Consider the following 22,422-nt stretch of genomic DNA (forward strand, 5'->3'; position numbering starts at 1 on the left):
GACCATTTTTAGTGTTTACCATCCTTGATTTGATTATTTAATTTGTACCCACTTGTTAGTATTATCGCAAAATCATGATAACGATTATTTTCCCCTAGGCTTTGGATGATGAGCTACAGGGCGCGTACCCCCGCTTGGCGGAGTCAATTTGTACTTCGTATTGACAAAGTCGGACCACATCGAGATCGATCGCTCGCTTGTAAATGTAAAAAATGAAAGTTTATTACATTATCTAAATCGATCACGGAGTGGATAGGACCAATACTGCTTGAAGTTAACAATAGGTCATTAGGTGGTTTGGAGCATTCTTATGCCTGGAATTGGTCACCAATTTGAATTATCTTGATCCAGTTGGGATGAATGTTAATACCTTATGATCAAAAAAGAACCGGAATTTTCATTTTAAAATTCCCGCGCTTGTCCAATCGGTAAACTTTTATTCTCTCAACGTTGGCAACACTTTTATACACATTCTGTCAAATTTTGACGCATATCGTACGATTAGTTGTTGTTTGGCGTCTATACAAAGAAGTTGAAAAATTTTCGTGTGGCGATTTTTATAATGGATGATCATTCATCGAATGCATCATAACTGGTGATGAGGTGTGGATCTATGAATATGACGTCGAAACCGCACAACAATCGACCGAATGGCGCTTCGAAGGCGAGCCGTTGATTTAAATTTTTATCCATTATAAAAATCGCCACACGAAAATTTTTCAACTTCTTTGTATAGACGCCAAACAAAAACTGATCGTGCGATATGCGTCAAAATTTGACAGAATGTGTATAGAAGTGTTGCCAACGTTGAGAGAATAAAAGTTTACCGATTGGACAAGTGTGGGAATTTTTAAAATGAAAATTCCGGTTCTTTTTTGATCATTAGGTATATAACATTCGTCCTCAACTGATGAATTTAATTAAAAAAAGATGACTATTGTTATCAGGAATAAGAATAAATTGACCTCTTATGAACCGTCGATGAACTTTCAAACCTTTCCGATCCGGTTCGGTATCGGTACTAATGTTTACAAATTGCAATGACGGCGAAACTGATTGATCAGGTGTGGATACACATATCAGGAAAGGTTTGAATGTACCTAAATTTCTCTAACTTTGACACGGATGTCACTTTCAAACTGAAAATGGGAGATGTGTGTTTCTGGAAGAGAACGGTTCACGTGGACCATTTCATGTTATTATTATTATTGTTATTATTATTATTACTATTATTATTATTATTATCATTATTATTACTATTATTATTATTATTCCTTTATTCTTGATAATCTATCAGCTTGAGATATTAACAGGTTTCTCCGGCATAGTGAAAAAGCAATGCAATGGGGCAAAAGGAAACGTAACGTAACATCGACAAAGATAGAAACAATCAGAATAGATTAGATTGGATAGTGTTAGTAGACCAAACATATCTACATTGATTTAGGAACTTTAAAGTAACAATCGTAAGTACCGCTTCAGGCATAAAAGACTATATAGGAAAGCAGGGCCAAGACCGAAGCGGATACGAAATTTTCCAAAGTTTCATCGACTAGGATATTTAAGACACCGAAGCAGTTGGTAGGATGACAAAATACCGATACGATACAGACGCACGACTCAATGCTTGACTGGTTACCGGGTGAAGCACACACTTCCTGCCCAAGTGACAAACTCTCTGGCGAACTTGCAATAGAAGATATTCGTATCATTCATTGCAATTCAATAACTGTAAAGGAATATGTCCTTGGGTTACATGCTGGAGGGAACCTATCAATGATAGGTCAGTTTCCTCCTTCGTTACTAGTGTTCATTTGGGCACCATAGCCTAGTTCGTCTGGTATGGAAATTGCGGAGCGTTGTAACCACCCAGAGTAGCCCATAAAGGGGAAAATCATGATAACGATTCTTTTCGATAAAAGTGTACTTTTTGGCTTTCTCATATAGAAAGGTAATGCAATCACTTGAATAGTTTACTAAAGATAATTAGCCCGGAGGGCCAAGTGTCCTATACCATTCGACACAGTTCATCGATCTGAGCAATGCAATGTATGTGTATGTATGTGTATGACTATGTGTCAAATAAGGTCTTATAATCTCAAAGGTAACTGTCGAATTTCATCCGGGTCCAACTTCTGGCTCTGGAACTATAAGGTAAAGTGTGTTTTAAATTTCAAACCGTCATTTAGTAGGACGATGCAAAATAAAGAAAAATTCTTATTAACTGGACATAACTGATTACAAATTGACAAGGTTATGTCAGTTTAGACCCAAAAAGGGTTTCTGATTTCATTCAAGTTTGAAAAAAACTCTAGACAGAATTTTCTAGTGTTTTTTTTGAAAATGTAAGTAATATGAGAAAGGCATCATTACACCACTAGATGGAATAAAACAGGGTTTTCAAAATATCATTAGAAAACGGCCGCCATACTAAAGACCCCGTTTGTTCCTTCTAATGCGATCTAGGATGGAACATGTTCGTGTAAATCATTGGTTACGTACTTGCTCTTTATGAAAAAAAAACGTGATTAATCCACCTAGCAGTGAGATGATACCTTTTTTTTATCAATCCGCATGTGTTGTTGGCATGAATATTCTTCGGTTTTTCAGTTTTCATGACATTATTTTAATGACCATGTTTTAAGCGACAATTTGAGATTTTAATCACTCTTTACTCAGTAATGTCGAAACTGCAAATCGGATCGAATTTGAATCTAAAAGTGGGACAATCGATTAAACATTCCATGATATGTCGAAGTAAGTTCCACTTTAGAGTTTACGGTAATTTAAGGTACTTCCAGAGCCGGTACTCAGGAACCAGCATAACCCAAACCGATTCGTATGGCCATGAATTGACTTGACGAATAAATTGCAATAGTTTCGAGTCCAACTTTGAAGCTTTCCGGGATTGTCATCTTCCATATCGGTTTGAATTTTAAAAATACATCATCCTGTAATTCCAGAATCGAAAGTCAGAATTGGATAAAATTCATTAATTTTGTATGGGGCTATAAGTTTATTTAATATTCAATTTTTGTTTCTGAAATTCGATTTGGCTTTTTTGAGAAAACGATTGATTGACGTCAGATAAATTCACATGAGTAGCGGTATAGTTTACATTTGTTTCAAAATGTTTGAAAATCAGTGTAAATATCTTCGAGAAATCGTAGTACGAATTAAATTTTTGGGTGCCTTCCGAATCGAAAACTGAATATCACTAAAACTGAAATAAGTTTATTTGATTATCGACTATCCAAATCTGCTAACCCGATAAACCTGATTAATTTATGTGAAATAGACATTTTTATACTAATCACCCTGTATCTTCGAAACCGGAAGTTGGATCTGACTGAAAAGCAAGATGTTTCATAGAGTATTAAAACTTTTCATTTAAATCTTGGATGATTCTTAGATTTCATTTGAAACTTAGATCGGTAATTTCGTTTCACATATCATCCTGTAGTTCCGGAACCAGAAGTCGGATCCAAACATAATTCAGGAACCTTGTTTAGAAGCATACGATTTTTCATATGGATCTGAGTTTGTAGAAAACGGTTGAGTCATCTCCGAAAAAAATTGAGTAAAATTATTTATTTTGAAATTATTATCACACGCGCAGCTGATCTCGACGAACTGATTCGAATGGTATATTGGTGTTATGTTATTCCTGCATTTATTGCTCTAAGTAAAAGGTGATTTTTTTGAGGTTAGGATTTTCATGCATTAGTATTTGCTCAGATTTTTTGAGGTTATGATTTTCATGCATTATTATTTGCTCAGTATGCTCTGACATTTCATCATGAATAGACTTACTAACGAGCAACGCTTGCAAATCATTGAATTTTATTACCAAAATCAGTGTTCGGTTCGAAATGTGTTATCGACAAATTTTGTTCAGCGATGAGGCTCATTTCTGGTTGAATGGCTACGTAAATAAGCAAAATTGCCGCATTTGGAGTGAAGAGCAACCAGAAGCCGTTCAAGAACTGCCCATGCATCCCGAAAAATGCACTGTTTGGTGTGGTTTGTACGCTGGTGGAATCATTGGACCGTATTTTTTCAAAGATGCTGTTGGACGCAACGTTACAGTGAATGGCGATCGCTATCGTTCGATGCTAACAAACTTTTTGTTGCCAAAAATGGAAGAACTGAACTTGGTTGACATGTGGTTTCAACAAGATGGCGCTACATGCCACACAGCTCGCGATTCTATGGCCATTTTGAGGGAAAACTTCGGAGAACAATTCATCTCAAGAAATGGACCGGTAAGTTGGCCACCAAGATCATGCGATTTGACGCCTTTAGACTATTTTTTGTGGGGCTACGTCAAGTCTAAAGTCTACAGAAATAAGCCAGTAACTATTCCAGCTTTGGAAGACAACATTTCCGAAGAAATTCGGGCTATTCCGGCCGAAATGCTCGAAAAAGTTGCCCAAAATTGGACTTTCCGAATGGACCACCTAAGACGCAGCCGCGGTCAACATTTAAATGAAATTATCTTCAAAAAGTAAATGTCATGTACCAATCTAACGTTTAAAATAAAGAACCGATGAGATTTTGCAAATTTTATGCGTTTTATTGTTTAAAAAAGTTCTCAAGCTCTTAAAAAATCACCCTGTAGTTTAAAACAATATAATTATGGAATTGCTTTCAACTCGAAAATTCCATCATCTGATTTATATATGTCATATTCGAACGATTATGTTGCCAAAAACAAACCGTGCTAAAATCGGTCCGAGGTAAAATGTCGTGAAAAAGGATGCTGTACACAGTCTTTTTGGTACTTAGAAACAATTGTATGTAACAGTATGAAAATCGTGTTTTCCGTTGCTCCCAAGCATTTCTTTTCCAGACAGCGCTCAAAACTTCTACTGCTGGAATAGGGGGAAAAGTCGCTTACACAAAAATTGTGATATCTCCGTTAAAAATAGACGGATTTTAACAATCTATGGCTTGTTGGATAGCTATTACCGTGCGGAATCTAAGTCTGAAAACATATTCTGTTTTCAAGGTCAAATGTGACAGATACTGTCAAAAAAAAACATAAAAACATTTTGACATAAAACTTTGTATAACTCAAAAAGTAAACATCCGAATTTTTCATTTTTCGAAAGTTTGAGCGAATTCTATACCTATTTTTTATATTTATAAAAAAAAAAGGTAAAACAATCGGATTCGGAATGGAGAAAATCACAGGAAAACAGGGACACTATGCTTAGGGACAAAAGAGAACTCTCTGCTGAAAAGAACTGTTCGTGAAAGCGATTGTCGGGAATACGATCTTCGGATTGATAGAATTTTTACAGTCACGAATCGTAAAGACAATTATTGAATATCCTATCGGTAGACGCAAATCAAAGCAAACGATAGAATTTTTGAAGCACAAACGACAGAAATTTTAACCTTTCTATAGTACCTACCGGAAGCTCCGGAAGTATTTTTAAGCACCCATTTTTGAAGTAAACTGCCATTTCACCTTGTAATGACAACCCTATCTATCATTTAGTGGTGAATTCGATGTTTTTATGATTTACATTCGATGAAATTAAAGAAGGCTCATTCGAGTTTCAGCCGTTGATACAGACGGAGTCTATAAGTGCATGTGTCTTTATAATTGAAAGAAAGTTCTTGGTAACAACTATTTTAAAAAGTATTAAGCATTGGCTTATTACACACCTGTATATCCAATTTTTATTTGTTCGACAATATTTGACCATTGCTGTATATTTACATCACTTAATTAAACAATGCTGAGCTAGTTTTACAATAAGCTCTCTCACTTGCGTCTATTGGCAACTAATACGGTAAAGTAACAATAAATTAGACAACTTTACATCTTTTCAATCAATTTCTTAAGTAAACATAAGTTTGTGCCTAATACTAACAACAGTTTCACTAACTTTATTGTATCTTGGAAGACTTCAGTTTGATTCGCATGCTATCTTTCGCAGGCTAGTTGAACTGTACCTTTGGCTGTCGGTATAGATTCTGTTTTTAAGTTGTGTGCCTACATTGAGCAGTTGCTATCGATTGGGGAGGGTTAAGAGGCTGGATGGAGATCACACACAAATGCACCAGTCATTCGTAGAATACGTATAATCGAAACAGATTTGTTGTGACCCAACTCAGAAGGTACTGCATGAAGTTATGTTACAAACTAAAGATGTTCAATGTGTTGATTTTTTAAAGGTGACTGAGGTTAGCTTTTAGATTGCCATTGGGTTTGGTGATCTCGATCTGAAATTGTTAACGAAGTAAGAAATGATTGTGAATGATGATGATGATTTTAAACTGATCAATATTACCTCGCCTCCATTTTCAATGTGCTTAGCAAGACTTCGTTTTATTCTTTTCGCTATAGGAGGTGAAAATAGATCGGTGTTTATGTAAACTCTATCGTTGTCTAGATAAATTCGTTCTGTTCCTTGATAACCGATGCTTCTCAGAAGTAAACTGGTGCTGTATCCGATTACGAACGTTACCAGATATCCCAGAACAACTGACCACAGGTACGACAATCGATACAGATAGAAATAGTCCGATTCGGGTGCTCTGATGATCGGGGAGATTGTGGAAGAATTGTATCCACCGAAGCGACTGCAATCTTCTACAGAAAAGTCCAGCATTTTAAGTGGTGGTTTCGGTTGACCAAATCCAATCCAGAGAGAAAATGACATGCCTATCAGCAGACCGGTAATAACTCCCTGAAAATGATTGGAACATTAGCATTACCATGAAGCTATGGATGGATCCTGTTTTCTTACCCTTTGATTTGCCCGTTTGGTGAACATTCCCATAGAAAACAGTGCAAACAGTGGCCCACCGACGACTCCGAAGATTGTCAGCGAAGCTTGCAGAACACCTCCCATGAACTGGGCGATGAAGGCAACCGCCAAGCAGATGATCCCGTATATGAATGCCATTACCTTGGTCGGAAAACTGGACTGCATATCCGGAAGCGGGCGTTTCATGATTTTTGCATATAGCGGTTTCAAATAGTCCTCCAAAGTAACGGCGGCTAGTGAGTTGAGTGCAGCCGAAACAGTAGACAGACTTGCGGAGAATATCCCCGATACGAAGAGACCTGGTAGGCCAGGAATGTCCCCCATGGCATCCACTACGAACAGTGGCATCGTTTGGTCCCGAACTTTTATTCGTTGTTGTTTCAGCGGGTCGCAGGTACTGTAGTAGTAGTAAATTGCAAGGCCACTGAACGAGGTTGTTAAACTTAACAACGAAAGTATTGGCCAGTTCAGCCATAGTGCCCGTTGGGCCGACTTAAGATCCTTGACGGTTTTAAGTCGTTGAACTTGCGTCTGATTAACTGCGTACAGCGATAGGTAGGTAAACATTCCTCCGATAACCAGAGACCACCAGGTATGACGAGTCGTTGGATCTGGATCGAAACTGTGAAGCATATGAAGCGTAATGGATTTTGACTCTCGAAATTAGTATACTCACTTCCAAAACTCCAATCGGCCACCTTTTTCAGCAGTTTCCCAAATTTTGTCCAGTCCACCGGCGTCAATCGCTGCACAGATAATTACCGCGAAGATCGCGGCAAACATCAGGAACGACTGGAACAAATCCGTGAATAGCACCGCTTTCATACCGCCGATCGTCGAGTAGAATGTGCATATGATTCCGATCGTCAGGATGGAATAGACTTGGTCCAAACCGGTGACGGCCTCGAGCGCCAGCGCCGGAGCATACACCGCAATGCCCATGTAGAGAATCATTTGCAATAGATACGCTAACGAGGCTACCAATCGGGTCTTTTTGCCGAAACGCATCTCCAGGTACTGTAATACAATTGAAAATCCATTTCACATTGATCTATTGAATGAAATACAATCGAGTGAACTCACTTCGTAGGCACTGCTTGCTTCCAGTTTGAAGAACACCGGCAGGAATAGATAGGCTGCAATCGGGGTAGCCAAACCATACGATAGGTTGATCACCACGAATTGCGTTCCGAACTGGTAGTTTTCGTTGGATACTCCCAGCAGAGTGATGGCCGACATGAAGCTGGCCATAAGGCTAAACGAAACCGGCCAAATAGACATGTTTCGATCGGCGAGCAGATATTCCTGTGAAGTATGGTAGGAGAACAAAATAAATTAGAATTTCTCTGGGATCCCAGCTGACGAGAATTTTGTTAACTTCGTTTAATAACGTGTATATAAAAACATTCAGTATATATTTATTTCGTTCGTTAAGTTGTATCTTGAAGTGAAACTTTTATCAGAACCTAACGAAAGCAGAGTGAAAGAAGAATGATTTCCGGAAAAAATATTCTAGAGGCGATAAGTTTTGATAATTGATACTGTAAATCTCAGAGAGCTAACTACAAATTTTATAGAAGTGAAATTGTTGTGTTGCATTATTGGTAGATGGTGGTAAAACACCAAAAATATTCTGTAACAAAAACGAAAATTTGAGTAATTCATTCCCTTTCATAGAGTATTGTTTTCATCTGTAAAGTTTCATGGAGTAGTTTCAGGCATATCATCGAAACAATAAATTTTTCGTGAATTTTTTAATGTGGAACACATATTTTTTTTTATATAGGGGTGCAAATTAGACGCCCTTATTCTGAATAACGTCGTATCGTGTTTTCGCTCGTATTTCATTTGTATTCCCCATAACGCTAGCAAAATCAAAGGTAGCTATGATTCGATCGAACGACATTCGATCGAAAAATCAATACGATGTTATTCAGAATAAGGGCGAGAATCTCAAGAAAAATACACGTAGAAATGTGATCAGGTTTTGAACAATTACAGCTCAGTCAATTTTGTATCAATTATTAATATTATGTCACCATTTGATTGGAAATATTTCTACGTATTGATTTAAATGTTCATAGCCATGTATATTTATTTGTATATCATTGAAATGTTGATTAATAGCTAGCAGTGTCCTATTTTGTCTGTAAAAAATCTTCGGCATGCTGTATTTCCCTGCCATAGTCGACGGTTTTGAAGGACATATCAAAGGGAAAGCATCGCTCTGATTGGTCAATCGATGCTAAAGCAAAGCTGTTGGAAGCACTCGAATCTATAAATATAAGCGAAATTATAGCTAACGTTTCAGTCCTACGAGTAGCATGCTAGAGGTAGGTTGTTGCTAGACAGCAAGACAAAAAGTGCCATAAAACGATTTGAAGCTTTAATTGGTAAGCTCTGATCTTGTGTCATGCAATTTCGGATGAAATTCCATGTTATGTCGTTTCGCCTGAGAAATTGACAACTACCCCAGGATAAATTTGGAGTGCATAAGATTAATTTCTTATTTATATAAGATGAACTCGATTGATAATGAGAAAAAGTTTATCGCTTTAACCGAAATCGCAGAATGGTTGTAATGGTAGAGAAACGCTATAAAAATAACTGCTTGCATACAAAACTTGAACACAAGCTTGGCGAAGAGAAGCTTAAATATCGATATCCGTATCGCAAGCTTAAATATCGATATCTGTATCGTGTACAAACATATAATTGCATACATTTGGGCTATTTTTGTAATTTCGTCGGCTATAGAACAAATACAAATCACGACAAATAAAGTCTATATTCTAGGTTTGCGTGTTCGATTTTGGTTCCTAATCAGAGATGCCAGATATTTTGATAGGAAATCTGTATTAATCTTTTAAAAAATCTGTATTTATCTGTATTCACTAACAAAATTAACTTTCAACAATAAAATGATGTTAAAAGATGTTATTTCAACGCATTATTGCTGTACAATAGTAGATTCAATGATACCAGACTTTGCTTCTCGTCACTGCAATCAAATACTAATAGACTGCTCATACGAACAAGTTTTTATTTTGCTTTTTGTGAGATTCGTATTGAATTTATGAAATCTGTATCAAATCTGTATTCTGTATGCGTATGTAAACATCTGTATAATACAGATAAATCTGTATGAATGGCATCTCTGTTCCTAATAAAGTTCAATCTAAGCAGACTCTCGTGCATTTGCGAATTCAAAAGTGTGACGATTGATTGAACTGTTTGATTGTAGGTCATTAGAAATTTTGGTTGCCTTGTTCCACATCAATGGCTCGAACAACCCCATGGGGCTGATCCTTGTAGTTTTTTTGTAAATTTATAATTAAAATCCAAAGACGTCCTACCGATCGATCGCTAAAAAGCTTTGAATTTTGAATAAACACAACCAGGTGACATAAAAAGAAACCGAAAAACTGGGTAGCAGTTCAAGAACCGTCCAAATATCTCATTTCGTGATGTCGCTAAAAAGTCCACACGCAAAAGCATGCGATCGCAAAACAACTCAAGTGTTAGCTGTTTTTTTCTGAATTTGGTTAAAGTTTAGGTTTTGAAACAATTATTTTTTTTTGTTTAATGGGTAGTTAATCGTTCACAGTTTGAACAACGAAATTTTCCCTAAGTAATTGCTTATAGTTCAAACACAAAACTCACAGATGACATAGAAATTCAACAATAAGGAGTGTATCGAAAATAAGCTATCCATATACAATTGTGTTGTACACATGTATTTGTGATGGTTTTTTAAGCTCAGATCAAAGCATTCTATGCATTTGGCTGTCAGCTTTTGTTTGTTTACTTATTTGTGCGGTTGAAATTCTGCGTTTTCAAAATGTTGCGTATTGAAAAGGAAGTGAAAATTAAGGTTCTGGACACATGGCTAAGTGAGAAGGGTATTACTATGCGAAAACTGGCGAAGCGGTTTGGAATTCATGATGCCAGTGTTAAAACCATCAGTAATAAGTTTCGGGAATACTATTCTTTGGATGAGCTACCAGGAAGAGGCAGAAAACCAGGTTCTTCCAACCCGTAACTGGACCAGAAAGTGTTATCTCTAATCATGAAGAACAAATCAATGTCAATACGTTATTTGGCCAAAAAAGCAAGGAAGAGTGTCGGAATGATCCAGTGTAACAAGAGGCGTAATCACCTGAAGACCTTCAAGAAGAAGAAAATCTCGAAACAAAGTGTAGAACAGAAGAAGCGAGCAGCAACAAGGGCCCGGAAATTATATTCGTGTTTTTGCAGTGTCCGGATGCATGCGTTTTGATGGGGGATGAGACTTATGTAAAGGAGGACTCAAAAACCCTTCCAGGTCCACAATACTTTACTGTTGTCGTTGGGGAGGATGTGAGCGATACGGACAGGTCGAATGGTACTGGTATGGCAAGCAATATGTTCCTGTGGTTTGAAGTCAACCATGTTTTACACTACCGGAACTATAAATGCAGAAATCTATCGATTTGAGTGTCTCCAGAAGATATTGCTGCCTTTATATAAGAAGTATCGTACACCTCCACTGTTTTGGCCGGATTTAGCGTCGGCTCACTATGCCAAAACCACTCTTAATTGGCTTGCGGAAAAGAGTATAAATTTCGTTGAGAAAACTATCAATCCACAAAATTGCCCTCAGCTTCGACCCATCGAACGTTACTGGGCAATCGTGAAGAGGGTCTTCAAGAAGACTGGTAAGGCAGCTGGTAACATGTAGGAGTTAAAAAAAATGTTCAAAACTTGATGAAGAGCGTTCGATCAAAAGTTCGAAAATTCGTGAAGGAATAAGTTAAATTACATCCGGTTTTCATTGTGCTCAAGTTTAACCTCAATTTTTAGTTTGAATAAAATATCGTTTTTTATCATAATTTGAAAGATTGTGGATAGCTTATTTTCGATACACTCCATAGATTATAATTCCCAAGATGGAATTAACCAGTAAAATGTTCACTGGACATTAAGAAATTTTCACTCCACTTGCAGAATGGATCGCTGGAAGTGTATGTTTAATTCCGTTTTCGAATAGACTAATGGTATCCGATTGATGCAATAGCTATGCAACTGATAAGTGAAATTAGAGGTGTGCAAAACAGCTTATATCAGTGAGCAGCTCCGAGCCGATCAGCTCACCAAAGTGAATCGACTCGATAAAGCAGCTCATCAGCTCATTTAGATTGAACTGAAGGTTTATTCGTTTTTCTTAAGCATGATCAAAAATGATTCATTGATTCAGAAATGCAACAATGCAATGCAAACTAATTTGTCCTTAATTGATGTGATAACAGTCGACCAAATTGTATTGAAAATTCATTAAAAAGGTCATTCCAGCTAAAATCTGCGAATCATTTTTACGCCACATTTGTTGATTATCTCTGGCATCCCTGACTGTACCATAGTCTAATAAGTGAGTGGTATGATTTCTTGTTGAAAATGCCTCATTCAACAATAGATGCACGTTTGGATTGCGGATTTTTTGCGGAAAACTGTAATAAATTGACAACTGATTTATCGAGATAGAAAGCAAAGCAAAGCCTTGGTATTAAATTCCTGTAGTGTAATTTGACCTTCTGTTTCAACAGACTTCGCAGCTGATTCAGAGTGTACAGTGTATTGCATGGCTGACACTACGAAAAACACCAATGGTTGTCAATGCCAAATTGTTTTCCAACAGGCATAAAACCTTCTCTTTTTCCAGGTCGAGGCTCGAACATACGACAACTGGTTTGTAAGACCAGTGCCCTATGCATTGAACCGCCAACTCGGGACAATCGTGGTAGAAACGCTTCCTAAATAACCTAATTTGTTTTTCTTTTCTTGTATGGAAAATTTCACTATGAAGAATTTCAACTATTTTGTTAATATACTAACGTAACAGTGACAGACAGATACTAGTATTTCGAGTGCTATTTACACTCATCTTCAGTGTATCATTTGAGAAGTCTGTTTGAAGAAAATTTGCTGTACTATTTCTTTTATAGCAGTATAAGTAGATTAATTCATGTAACTTAGTTAATGAATTAAGTTAATGTTATTTTGATTGTAGTATTGTTTAAAGGCGATATTTCATTTCATCCGAAAAAAATAACACTTAAAATATAAAAGTTCCCACCTCTAAGTGGGCATCATGTTCAATTAGTTTTGACCAGCCATCTGACACCGGTATGTGAGCACCAGCCATTTGAAAGTATACCGATTACGTTGAGCCCCTCGCGTTTCGAGCCCCAAACACTGCGATGTTTTGATACTCATCGCGACTCTCAAATTGTGAAAATTATCTCCACTTGATGTCCCAAAACACTGTCTGCTGTAGTTTAGGTAAACCGACAAGTTATTATGAGAGAGTCGACCCAAAATTCACTAATTTTTGTGCACTAAACAAGGTAAACGCGTTAAACAAATGCCTTACTGTTTGTTTGTTTACGTTGCAATCAGCTGATTTTGAAGTTCCGATTTTGATCTCATCAAGATGGCGTCGTGACAGGAGGCCGGTTTTGACATTTCAGATTTTGGTGCATGCTAAACGCAAACTATTAAACAATATTGAAATAGTAACCTTTTCCGTCGCGAGATGAAGTAACTGTGATGTCTTTTTTGATTTGTTATGGATTCCCTGGAGTGATCAATATTAGTATATAATATATTTGTGACGACGTATTGATTTTTCGATCGTATTTCATTTGTATTCCTAATAACGTAAGAAAAATCAAAGGTAGCTAGGATTCGATCGAACCACATTCGATCGAAAAGACACTGCGTCGTTATTTAGAATGAGAGTGTTTACACTGGAAATAATTTGCACGCTAGCATCATGTGCAAAGCATTCGATCTATCACTGCTTGTAAAACACATGAAATTCATGAAAATAAACACTTAACTCATAAAATGAGTGTGGAAACCGTTGATATTTATTGGAAATCATGCTACGGTTATATGATATGCACTTAAAAACGATCAGGTATATCGTTACCTCTAGATTCTATATGCATTTCATGTGAATGTCACATAGTTTTCCACATAGATTTTAATTGAAACAGAGTTGACCGATTCAAGTGTTTTGCACATATATTTGTGCTGTAGTCATTCGCACTAGAAAATGAAGTGTTTAACACATGTAGTTCGATTTAATAGCAAAACACATCACATCCAAAGGAAAAACACATCAAAGCTAAGTGAAAAATAATCTAATCTCGCATCGTAGTGAATTCGCACATGAAATATTGAAACAAATCGCTTTGGTGATGTATTATATGAAAAAGCATTAAATTGAAGTGGTGTTTACATATCAATCGATTGTGCAAATTTTTATCAGTGTAGTTCCTTGCATGTTTAAACTATGAATAGAGACTGCTAAAAGTCAGTTACTACATAGCAAGATTATTTAATCGACTCAAAATCTTACATCGAAAAACTGCGTAATGGCATTTTCACTTTATTCATATTTTGCAGTAGACAACTGCCAAACTTGCATAGCATAAAGATCATCTGAAAAGATAGTGTATACGGATTAGATAGATTTTGTTTAGAAAAATCTTGAATGCTTAGAAACAAAAAAGGGGGACATTTTAGTCAGCAGTGTCGTATTATAATACTTTCCCTTAGACGACTTCGAATCAGTTCGTCGAGTACGCTGAACTATTATGTTAAACATGTTTTTACACACACACACACACACACACACACGTGTAAGAACATGTTTAACATATCTAGCAGTGAAGTGATATCTTTTTCTATCACTCCGAATTTGAGTGATAAAAAGGGTATCATCTCTCTGCTACGTGGATTAAGTGCGCATTCGAAAATGATGAATGTACAGCTGATTCAATTTACAAATACTTGCAAAACTTCAAGTGTTTGATGGAAAATAGTCATTCAATCACTTGAATATGATTCTACGGATCAAAAATTTCTGTGGAATTGTTTAAACAGGTCATATATAATTCTAACGTAGAATAACAAAAGGTAAGAGACACCCGAAATGATATTCCGTTTCGGCGCAATAGTCTAAGGTTGTTGCCAGAGTGCAAGCGTCACTGTGAGCTAGTTCCATTTGATCAAAGCAAACCTGTCAGAGTGAATGTGCTGCGCTTACAGTGCATCGCAATGAATCTGCTCAGCAGTTTAAATTAAACTACTAGATTAGCATCAGCATTGATGAGTGAAAGACAAAACGCGACAGAAAATAAACGTACTAGAATAGTCTTTCCAAACGATATAATCAATTGCTAGAACAAAAGCCCAGAGTGTTCTTAAGGTTCACAGATATTTCAATTCAGTAGACTAGTTTTTTTTTCTGCGTGACGATGGGTGAACTTATTATGCGGTTTTGTAAACATTATGCAGTTAACTGAATTCTTGAGCCCGATGGTGCACACAGCAATAGCAGAAAGGTAAATGTGTTTACATTTGATCAAATTAACAAGGGAATTTCATTATTCAGCGGTAACATTGAAAGAGTGCTTACCGTGGTGGTTTTCTGTTTGCCGCCGGAAAACCTATAGTAAACGCCGATGCCGGCCGACACCAACAGTACGATCACGAGCACCGCGTAGTCCCACACGCCGAACGAACTCATGTTTGGAGTTAATCTGTAATCGAAGAAAAAGAATAAAACAATTATTGTTTGGTTTTCATTTGGCTAACCGATATAAAATTTACGTTAGCCCCTCAACTGTTAACATATAATGCTAGACAAATTTACCGTTGTTCGTTTTTAAGCTCTCTATTTCCTTATATTTTCAAGAACAATGCAAAACTGATGCACAAAAAAATCTAGCATAGATATATACTGTTCTATAAATTGACCCTTGAATGTACGAGTTGCAAGAGACCAACGCCTCCCAAATACACGTGATAAAAGTCTGATCTGTGGGAATACTGGATAAGACAATAGAAGTCTTATCAAGGATTTTTTCTAAAAAGTTAGTCATAAAATAAAACAAATGTTATCGTTGCATTGACGTGTAGATAGCAAGTTATGACTCCAGTAATACAGATAGCTTCAATTGGCTATTATATGAGTTGTGCAGCTGTTCTACAGTGGACTCCAATTGAAAACCCCTGTATTAATCCACCTGGTGATGTGATAATACCTTTCTCTTCAAGTTCCAAATTGGAATTTTTGACTGCTACTTCCGGTGTTACCGGTACTAAAGTCCGGTATAGCCAAAGTATTAGATGTGGGAATTATTTCGAAGCGTTTTACGAAAGATGACGTTAGTCAACTATTACTAGTCGCACGTACAAACGTAAATATTCTTACCAGTATATAACACTTCGTCGACTATTGATGCGTTTGAACAGAGCATTTGCAGGAAACGTGGTCGTAATATAAAGACAGTCAATTTTGCTTCATGACAATGCAAGACCCCATGTTTCGAAAGTTGCAACAACTTATTTGGAAACTCTGAAATGGGAAGCTCTGCGCCACGTGCCATACTCACCGAATATTACCTGAATTTTTAATTTGCATAAAAATAGTTTTAATATAATATTTTCAATAAAAACAACAAGAACTATAAGAAAAAAAAAACAACTATCTTCATCAAAAAGTTCCCGGAATTTATTCAGAAAATTAAAAATATAAGATTATTCATCAAAATTGATGTTGTCCCCTTCGAAGTATTTCCCATCGACTGCAACACATCTGTGGCCAGCGCTAGATCCAATCCTCGTAACTTTTTGCCTTTCTCTATAGAAAGGTATTAGAATTGCTGGAAAACCCGACTTTCGAACGGAGCCTCGGAGACCCATAGTGTTATATACCATTCGACTCAGTTCGACGAGATCGGAAAATGTGTGTGTGTATGTGAGTGCGTTTGTGTGTGCACTTTTCGAAGATATTTGAACGCGCTCAATTTTCTCAGAGATGGCTGAACCGATTTTAACAAACTTTGGCTCGTTTGAAAGTCGGGCTATTCATCAAGTTCAAAGATCAAATGGCTGTGACTTTTGGTTCCAGAGATATGATGGTATAACTGACGTAACCAACAAAACATGTTGATTTTTACCGCTCTTATATACACTGAAGTCTTTTGTCGTGAATACGACTTACTTTACTATGGTGTGCCTTTTCAAAATTAGCCATATGGAAGAATGGGCAGAACTTAATCGTGAATATCTCGACTTGTATTAATGGTAGCAACATAATTCTTTCACCATTTCATCAAAAATATGATCAGGAATTTAGGATAATATTTTGAACAGTGTGAGATAACCACAAACAACTCAAAAATTAAGTTTTCTCAAAATTTGAAAATAATGCGGAAAACTCTTTACTTTCGCTTGGATTTTTCGCGCAAGGACGACGATTTTGAGGTAGTCAGGCACATATCTTCAACTGAATGCGTATAAAAGGGGAACCGTGGTCGAAAATCGATCATTTCTTTTCGTGCGTTCGGTGGAAGCAGACGTCGCGAGAGTTAAACCATCAACCAGCAGCGACGGAGAGTGCACCTTTTGCGTGGTTAAAACCTCAAACGCTCAGGTAGCAACTTTCATTCGCTTGCTGGCCTTCAAGGCGAGCAGACTGCCATCGCGAGAGTTAAACCATCAACCAGCAGCGACGGAGAGAGCGCCTTTTGCGTGGTTAAAACCTCAAACGCTCAGGTAGCAACTTTCATTCGCTTGCTGGCCTTCAAGGCGAGCAGACTGCCATCGCGAGAGTTAAACCATCAACCAGCAGCGACGGAGAGTGCACCTTTTGCGTGGTTAAAACCTCAAACGCTCAGGTAGCAACTTTCATTCGCTTGCTGGCCTTCAAGGCGAGCAGACTGCCATCGCGAGAGTTAAACCATCAACCAGCAGCGACGGAGAGAGCGCCTTCTGCGTGGTTAAAAGCACAAACGCTCAGGTAGCAACTTTCATTCGCTTGCTGGCCTTCAAGGCGAGCAGACTGCCATCGCGAGAGTTAAACCATCAACCAGCAGCGACGGAGAGAGCGCCTTTTGCGTGGTTGAAACCTCAAACGCTCAGGTAGCAACTTTCATTCGCTTGCTGGCCTTCAAGGCGAGCAGACTGCCATCGCGAGAGTTAAACCGTTAACCAGCAGCGACGGAGAGAGCGCCTTCTGCGTGGTTAAAAGCACAAACGCTCAGGTAGCAACTTTCATTCGCTTGCTGGCCTTCAAGGCGAGCAGACTGCCATCGCGGGAGTTAAACCATCAGCGACGGAGAGAGCACCTGCCATCATTTGGTTTTCGGTAGTCATAACGAGAAGTTCAATTTTCAGATTGTAGTTCCACAATATAGGTTTAGAATTCAGAGCCTGCGTGCTGAAACTGGATTCTGGAACTGTATTCCGGAACTAATTTGAGTTTCGAAATTGCAATTCTAGAATTGAAACTGGATTCTGAGTCTGTTATTGATTCTAAATTTAGTTCTTGAACTCAGGATCCAGTTATTTATTCCAGACTTCTTCTATTCGGTTCTTTTTAGAACCATAATAATACTCCTAAAGAATTATGCGGAAATTTACTTTACTGTACTCTATAAAACTCATTCTGGTAGTCATGGCGAAAAATCGTCTTCATGTTTTAGAGCTTAGTTCTGGAATATGGGTTTAGAATTCAGAGTCTGCGTGCTGAACTAACTCAAATCGTCACAAATTTTTTTTTTATTTAAGAACTATACTGCTTATTTCATAGTATTTAAGTGCGTTTCAGAATGTTTAATGTAACTAATCTGTAATTTAGTCTAGGCGCATCGTTTAAATTTCTAGTAATGAAAGAGGGGAAAGTTGCACAATTCAAACAATCGATGAACTACCAATTCGAATTCGGAAGCATAAATAAAGCGTGTCATATTCGTATTCACGACATCCAGTTATGTCTCTGACATTACACACCCGTACTTTTTTTATACGAGTTTACGTACCGCATAAAAAACCGCATAACTTTGAAACTTCGCAAAAAAAACGCAGAAAGGAAACCGCATAACTTTGAAACTTCGCATAAAAAACTGAAACCTCACATAAAAAACCGCATAACTCTGAAAATTCGCATAAAAAAGTCGCATAAAAAACCTCATAAAAAAGACCGCAAAAAAAAGACCTCAGTGTATAAGGGTGCCAATATTTTGGGATCACCTCTAATTTCGTAAAGCGCTTGTGCTCAAAAGTTTAGGCACCTCGAAAAATGTCTTCATGCAAAATTTGAGCTAAATCGGACATGCGTAAGGGGTGCTGCCCGGTGGTTAAGGTTTGAAAATTTTCGATCTTGAAAAAGCACCATAGGGGGGAGTACATGAAATTTCCAAAATCGAAAATTTTTTTTTGATACCGAAACTCTTAAAACTGCATGAAACGTCGAGATTTAGTGTCATCTCAAAAAATTTCTGGGAATTTTGAGTCGATTTTCTCAAAAAAATTTTTTTTTGCGAGATGACACTTAATCTCGACGTTTCATGCAATTCTAAGCCTTTTGGCATCAAAATTTTATATTCGATTTCGGAAATTTCATTGATCAAGCTTTGAACATTCCCACAGTATTTGAGGTTCCCCTTCCACCTTTACAGTAGCAGGGCTATCAGTGGAGAATGTTGAAAGCTTCCAATATCTTGGCAGCCAAATGGCGTCAGACGGCGGTACCAAGATTGACATAGGTGCAAGGATCAAGAAGGCAAGGGCTGCTTTTGCGAGTTTAAGAAACATCTGGAAAAACAGGCAGAACGCACCAAAATCCGAATATTTAACTCTAATGTGAAATCTGTGCTGCTATAGGCTAGTGAAACATGGTGTGTATCAGAGGAGAACACTCAACGGCTGCAGGTGTTCATCAATAGGTGCCTGCGGAAAATAATTCGAGTCTGGTGGCCCCATAACTGGATCTCAAACACCGAGCTCCATCGCCGGTGCCACCAGAAGCCGATAGCAACTGAAATTCGGGAACGAAAGTGGGGCTGGGTCGGCCACACCTTACGTAGGAGCGGAAACGAAATCTGCAGACAAGCATTAGACTGGAACCCAGCAGGACATCGCAGTAGAGGCAGACCCTGAGGCTCATGGCGGCGTAGCCTCTATAAAGAAATAAAAGAAGTCGACCGAAATCTAACCTGGAAACAGGTTAAGGCGATGCACAGTGGGGAAAAAACGATAAAAAACGCGACTTTGCTCAATAATTTTATAAAAACATGAGCAAACATTTTCAAAATTAGTATTTTTTATGCAAATTTTTTTGCAGAATCGATTTATGATAGTTAGAAGATCCGCAAAATTCACTATCATGCCCGTTTTGCTCCATTTCCTCTTTTTTCTGACTTTACTTTGAAAACTAATTGTGAAACTCAGGAAAAAATTCAATTCCACCAATCGGAAGGTATTCCTGACATGCTCATAAGTTAGATAAATGGATTGTTTTTAATAAGATTGACCGCAAACAACTGTATTCTGTTTTACCCCCAGTCATCTTCTTCCGTGAATTTACAGAAAAAAAGTTCGGCTGATCGGTATTTGGACCAATTTTGGTTAAACAAGACAGTTCTATATTTCGCATATAACCTCAAATAATAATTTACAGATAGTGTTCATGATCGCATGCTTCGTGCTACATCGTTTTACCCCAATTTTCCGACAAATATAATTTTATGTTGAATTCAGATTTACAATCCCGAAGCAGATCCAATATGACCTACCAATATTGGTTCATATCACGTACAAAACATCTGTAATCCAATCAAACACAATGGGAATGACAGTACTAGCCTGTTTAACCCGTTTTACCACAATTTATTTCATAAGTCGTATTTCTGGTTAAACTTTCTTTCGCATACCGAAAGCAGGCTGATTGCGGTTGATGAAAATCAATTGATATTACGAAGAAAGACCTGAAAATTGGATTACAGATGAATTCAATGTGGAGCAAAATCTTAAGACTCAGTTAAAGGATAAATTGTGGTAAAACGGTATAGCAAGATTCGTGCGATAATTGAATTCATTTGTAATCCTATTTTCAGGTCTTTCTTCGTAATATCAATCGATTTTCATCGACCGCAATCAGCCTGCTTTCGGTATGCGAAAGAAAGTTTAACCAGAAATACGACTTTTGATATAAATTAGGGGTAAAACGGGTTAAACAGGCTAGTACTGTCATTCCCATTGTGTTTAATTGGATCACAGATGTTTTGCACGTATTATGAACCAATGTTGATAGATCGCATTGGATCTGCTTTTGGATTGTAGATCATATTTCAACTGAATATTATAACAAGAAAATAAATGGCGTAAAATGGTGCAACGAGTTTTCTTCTGTCAATAAAACTATGTGCAATCAATTTGTTAGACTTTTTTACATCGGAAACACTCTATTCGCTCTTCTGCAAGTTTTTCGGTTTCATGTTATATAGTTAAGCTTGAATACAATGCAGTATAAAAAGGGAACTTGGGGTAAAATGAACATGGTAGCGTTTCGTGCGGTCCTTCTAAATACATGGAATCGATTTTACTGACCATTTTACACCAAAAAAATGCTTTGTGGTCAGCTGTATCATGCCTCCAAAAAATCGTCGCGTTTTTGGTCCATTTTTCCCCACTGTGCGATGGTGGGCAATCGCCCAGGATGAAGATCTTTCAAGTCGGCCCTTTGCACCACTCGGGGTGCGCAGGAGCCTTAAGTAAGTAAGTAAGTAAGTAAGTAAGTAAGTAAGTAAGTAAGTAAGTAAGTAAAATAGCTCTCCATTCCTTCATCATGGGCTGATTTTTCCAAAAGTGTAAGTATGATAAATTATTCAAAACCTGTTTTAATCCACCCAGTGGTGTAATGATGCCTTTCTCATATCAATCATACTATCATATATAATACTGTGGTATTCTTCAAAATAATTTTCTTCGATTCTTAAAAGAATAACCGAAATCGGTTTGTTTGACCGTTTACTGATAAAAACTATCAATTGGAAAAGATTTGAGGTCGATTTAGAATTTTTTTAAGGTTGTTCCCCATTTTAAGTGATGGTATACAATTTTTAACACACTTTACCCTATATTTCCGGATAAGGAAGTCGGATCCGCATGAAATTCAGGAATTACGCATGGGACCACAGGACCTTTCATTTGAACCTAAGTTTGTGAAAATCGGTCGCGCCATCTATGAGAAACACATATAGGGGCTGGGGTCCATTTGGAGATTGATAGTACCTATTAGCTCTCTCCGGACAGTACCAGCCTAGATGCCGTGTGGAATCCGGCGAAAAAAAAATGAACCAAGAATAGATCCACTGGGTTCCTGCTTCCATGTTGTAAAAGGCGACAATTGCAGGAGTTTCTTTTTCCTTTCAGTTATCAGATGTTTTCAATATTTCACTTCTGATTACTCTATTTTACTAAATTATCTCTTCATTCAACCTATCAATTTCCGTCTAGCTTCGGAGAAAATTTTCATTTGGAATGTTTCCTTCTTCCATGTTATTGATTGTCTTTCAGGATTATAAATTGAATTGATAACTATTGCGCAAATCCGTTGATATTACAAAGTTAATAACAGAGATAAGATATATGGTATATTGAATACATAGTAAAAACACTTGATATTAATATTTCAAACAATAAATTAATATTTTTCTCGGTAGCCGGCTGCCCAGATCAACTAATATAACCAATTAATAATTTTAATAAATAATTAAAATAATAAAGCGGAAATAATAAAGAA

General features: G+C 37.3%; 1 protein-coding gene across 1 annotated transcript in view; it reads right to left on the reverse strand.

Moving 5' to 3' along the window:
• Positions 1 to 5,660: 5,660 nt before the first annotated feature.
• The window catches only part of LOC131429513 (putative sodium-dependent multivitamin transporter), a 28,017-nt gene continuing 11,255 nt past the window's right edge, over positions 5,661 to 22,422 (reverse strand). The window contains exons 2-7 of the mRNA XM_058593683.1: positions 15,250 to 15,373; positions 7,869 to 8,090; positions 7,462 to 7,802; positions 6,765 to 7,407; positions 6,306 to 6,704; positions 5,661 to 6,237 (exon numbers count right to left, since the gene is read on the reverse strand). Of these exons, the coding sequence (XP_058449666.1) occupies positions 6,184 to 6,237; positions 6,306 to 6,704; positions 6,765 to 7,407; positions 7,462 to 7,802; positions 7,869 to 8,090; positions 15,250 to 15,360 (1,770 nt within the window). The 5' untranslated portion in view covers positions 15,361 to 15,373 and the 3' untranslated portion in view covers positions 5,661 to 6,183. The remainder of the gene's footprint in view (positions 6,238 to 6,305; positions 6,705 to 6,764; positions 7,408 to 7,461; positions 7,803 to 7,868; positions 8,091 to 15,249; positions 15,374 to 22,422) is intronic.

This window comes from Malaya genurostris, chromosome 2, assembly GCF_030247185.1.
Source record: "Malaya genurostris strain Urasoe2022 chromosome 2, Malgen_1.1, whole genome shotgun sequence".
Lineage (NCBI taxonomy): Eukaryota > Metazoa > Arthropoda > Insecta > Diptera > Culicidae > Malaya > Malaya genurostris.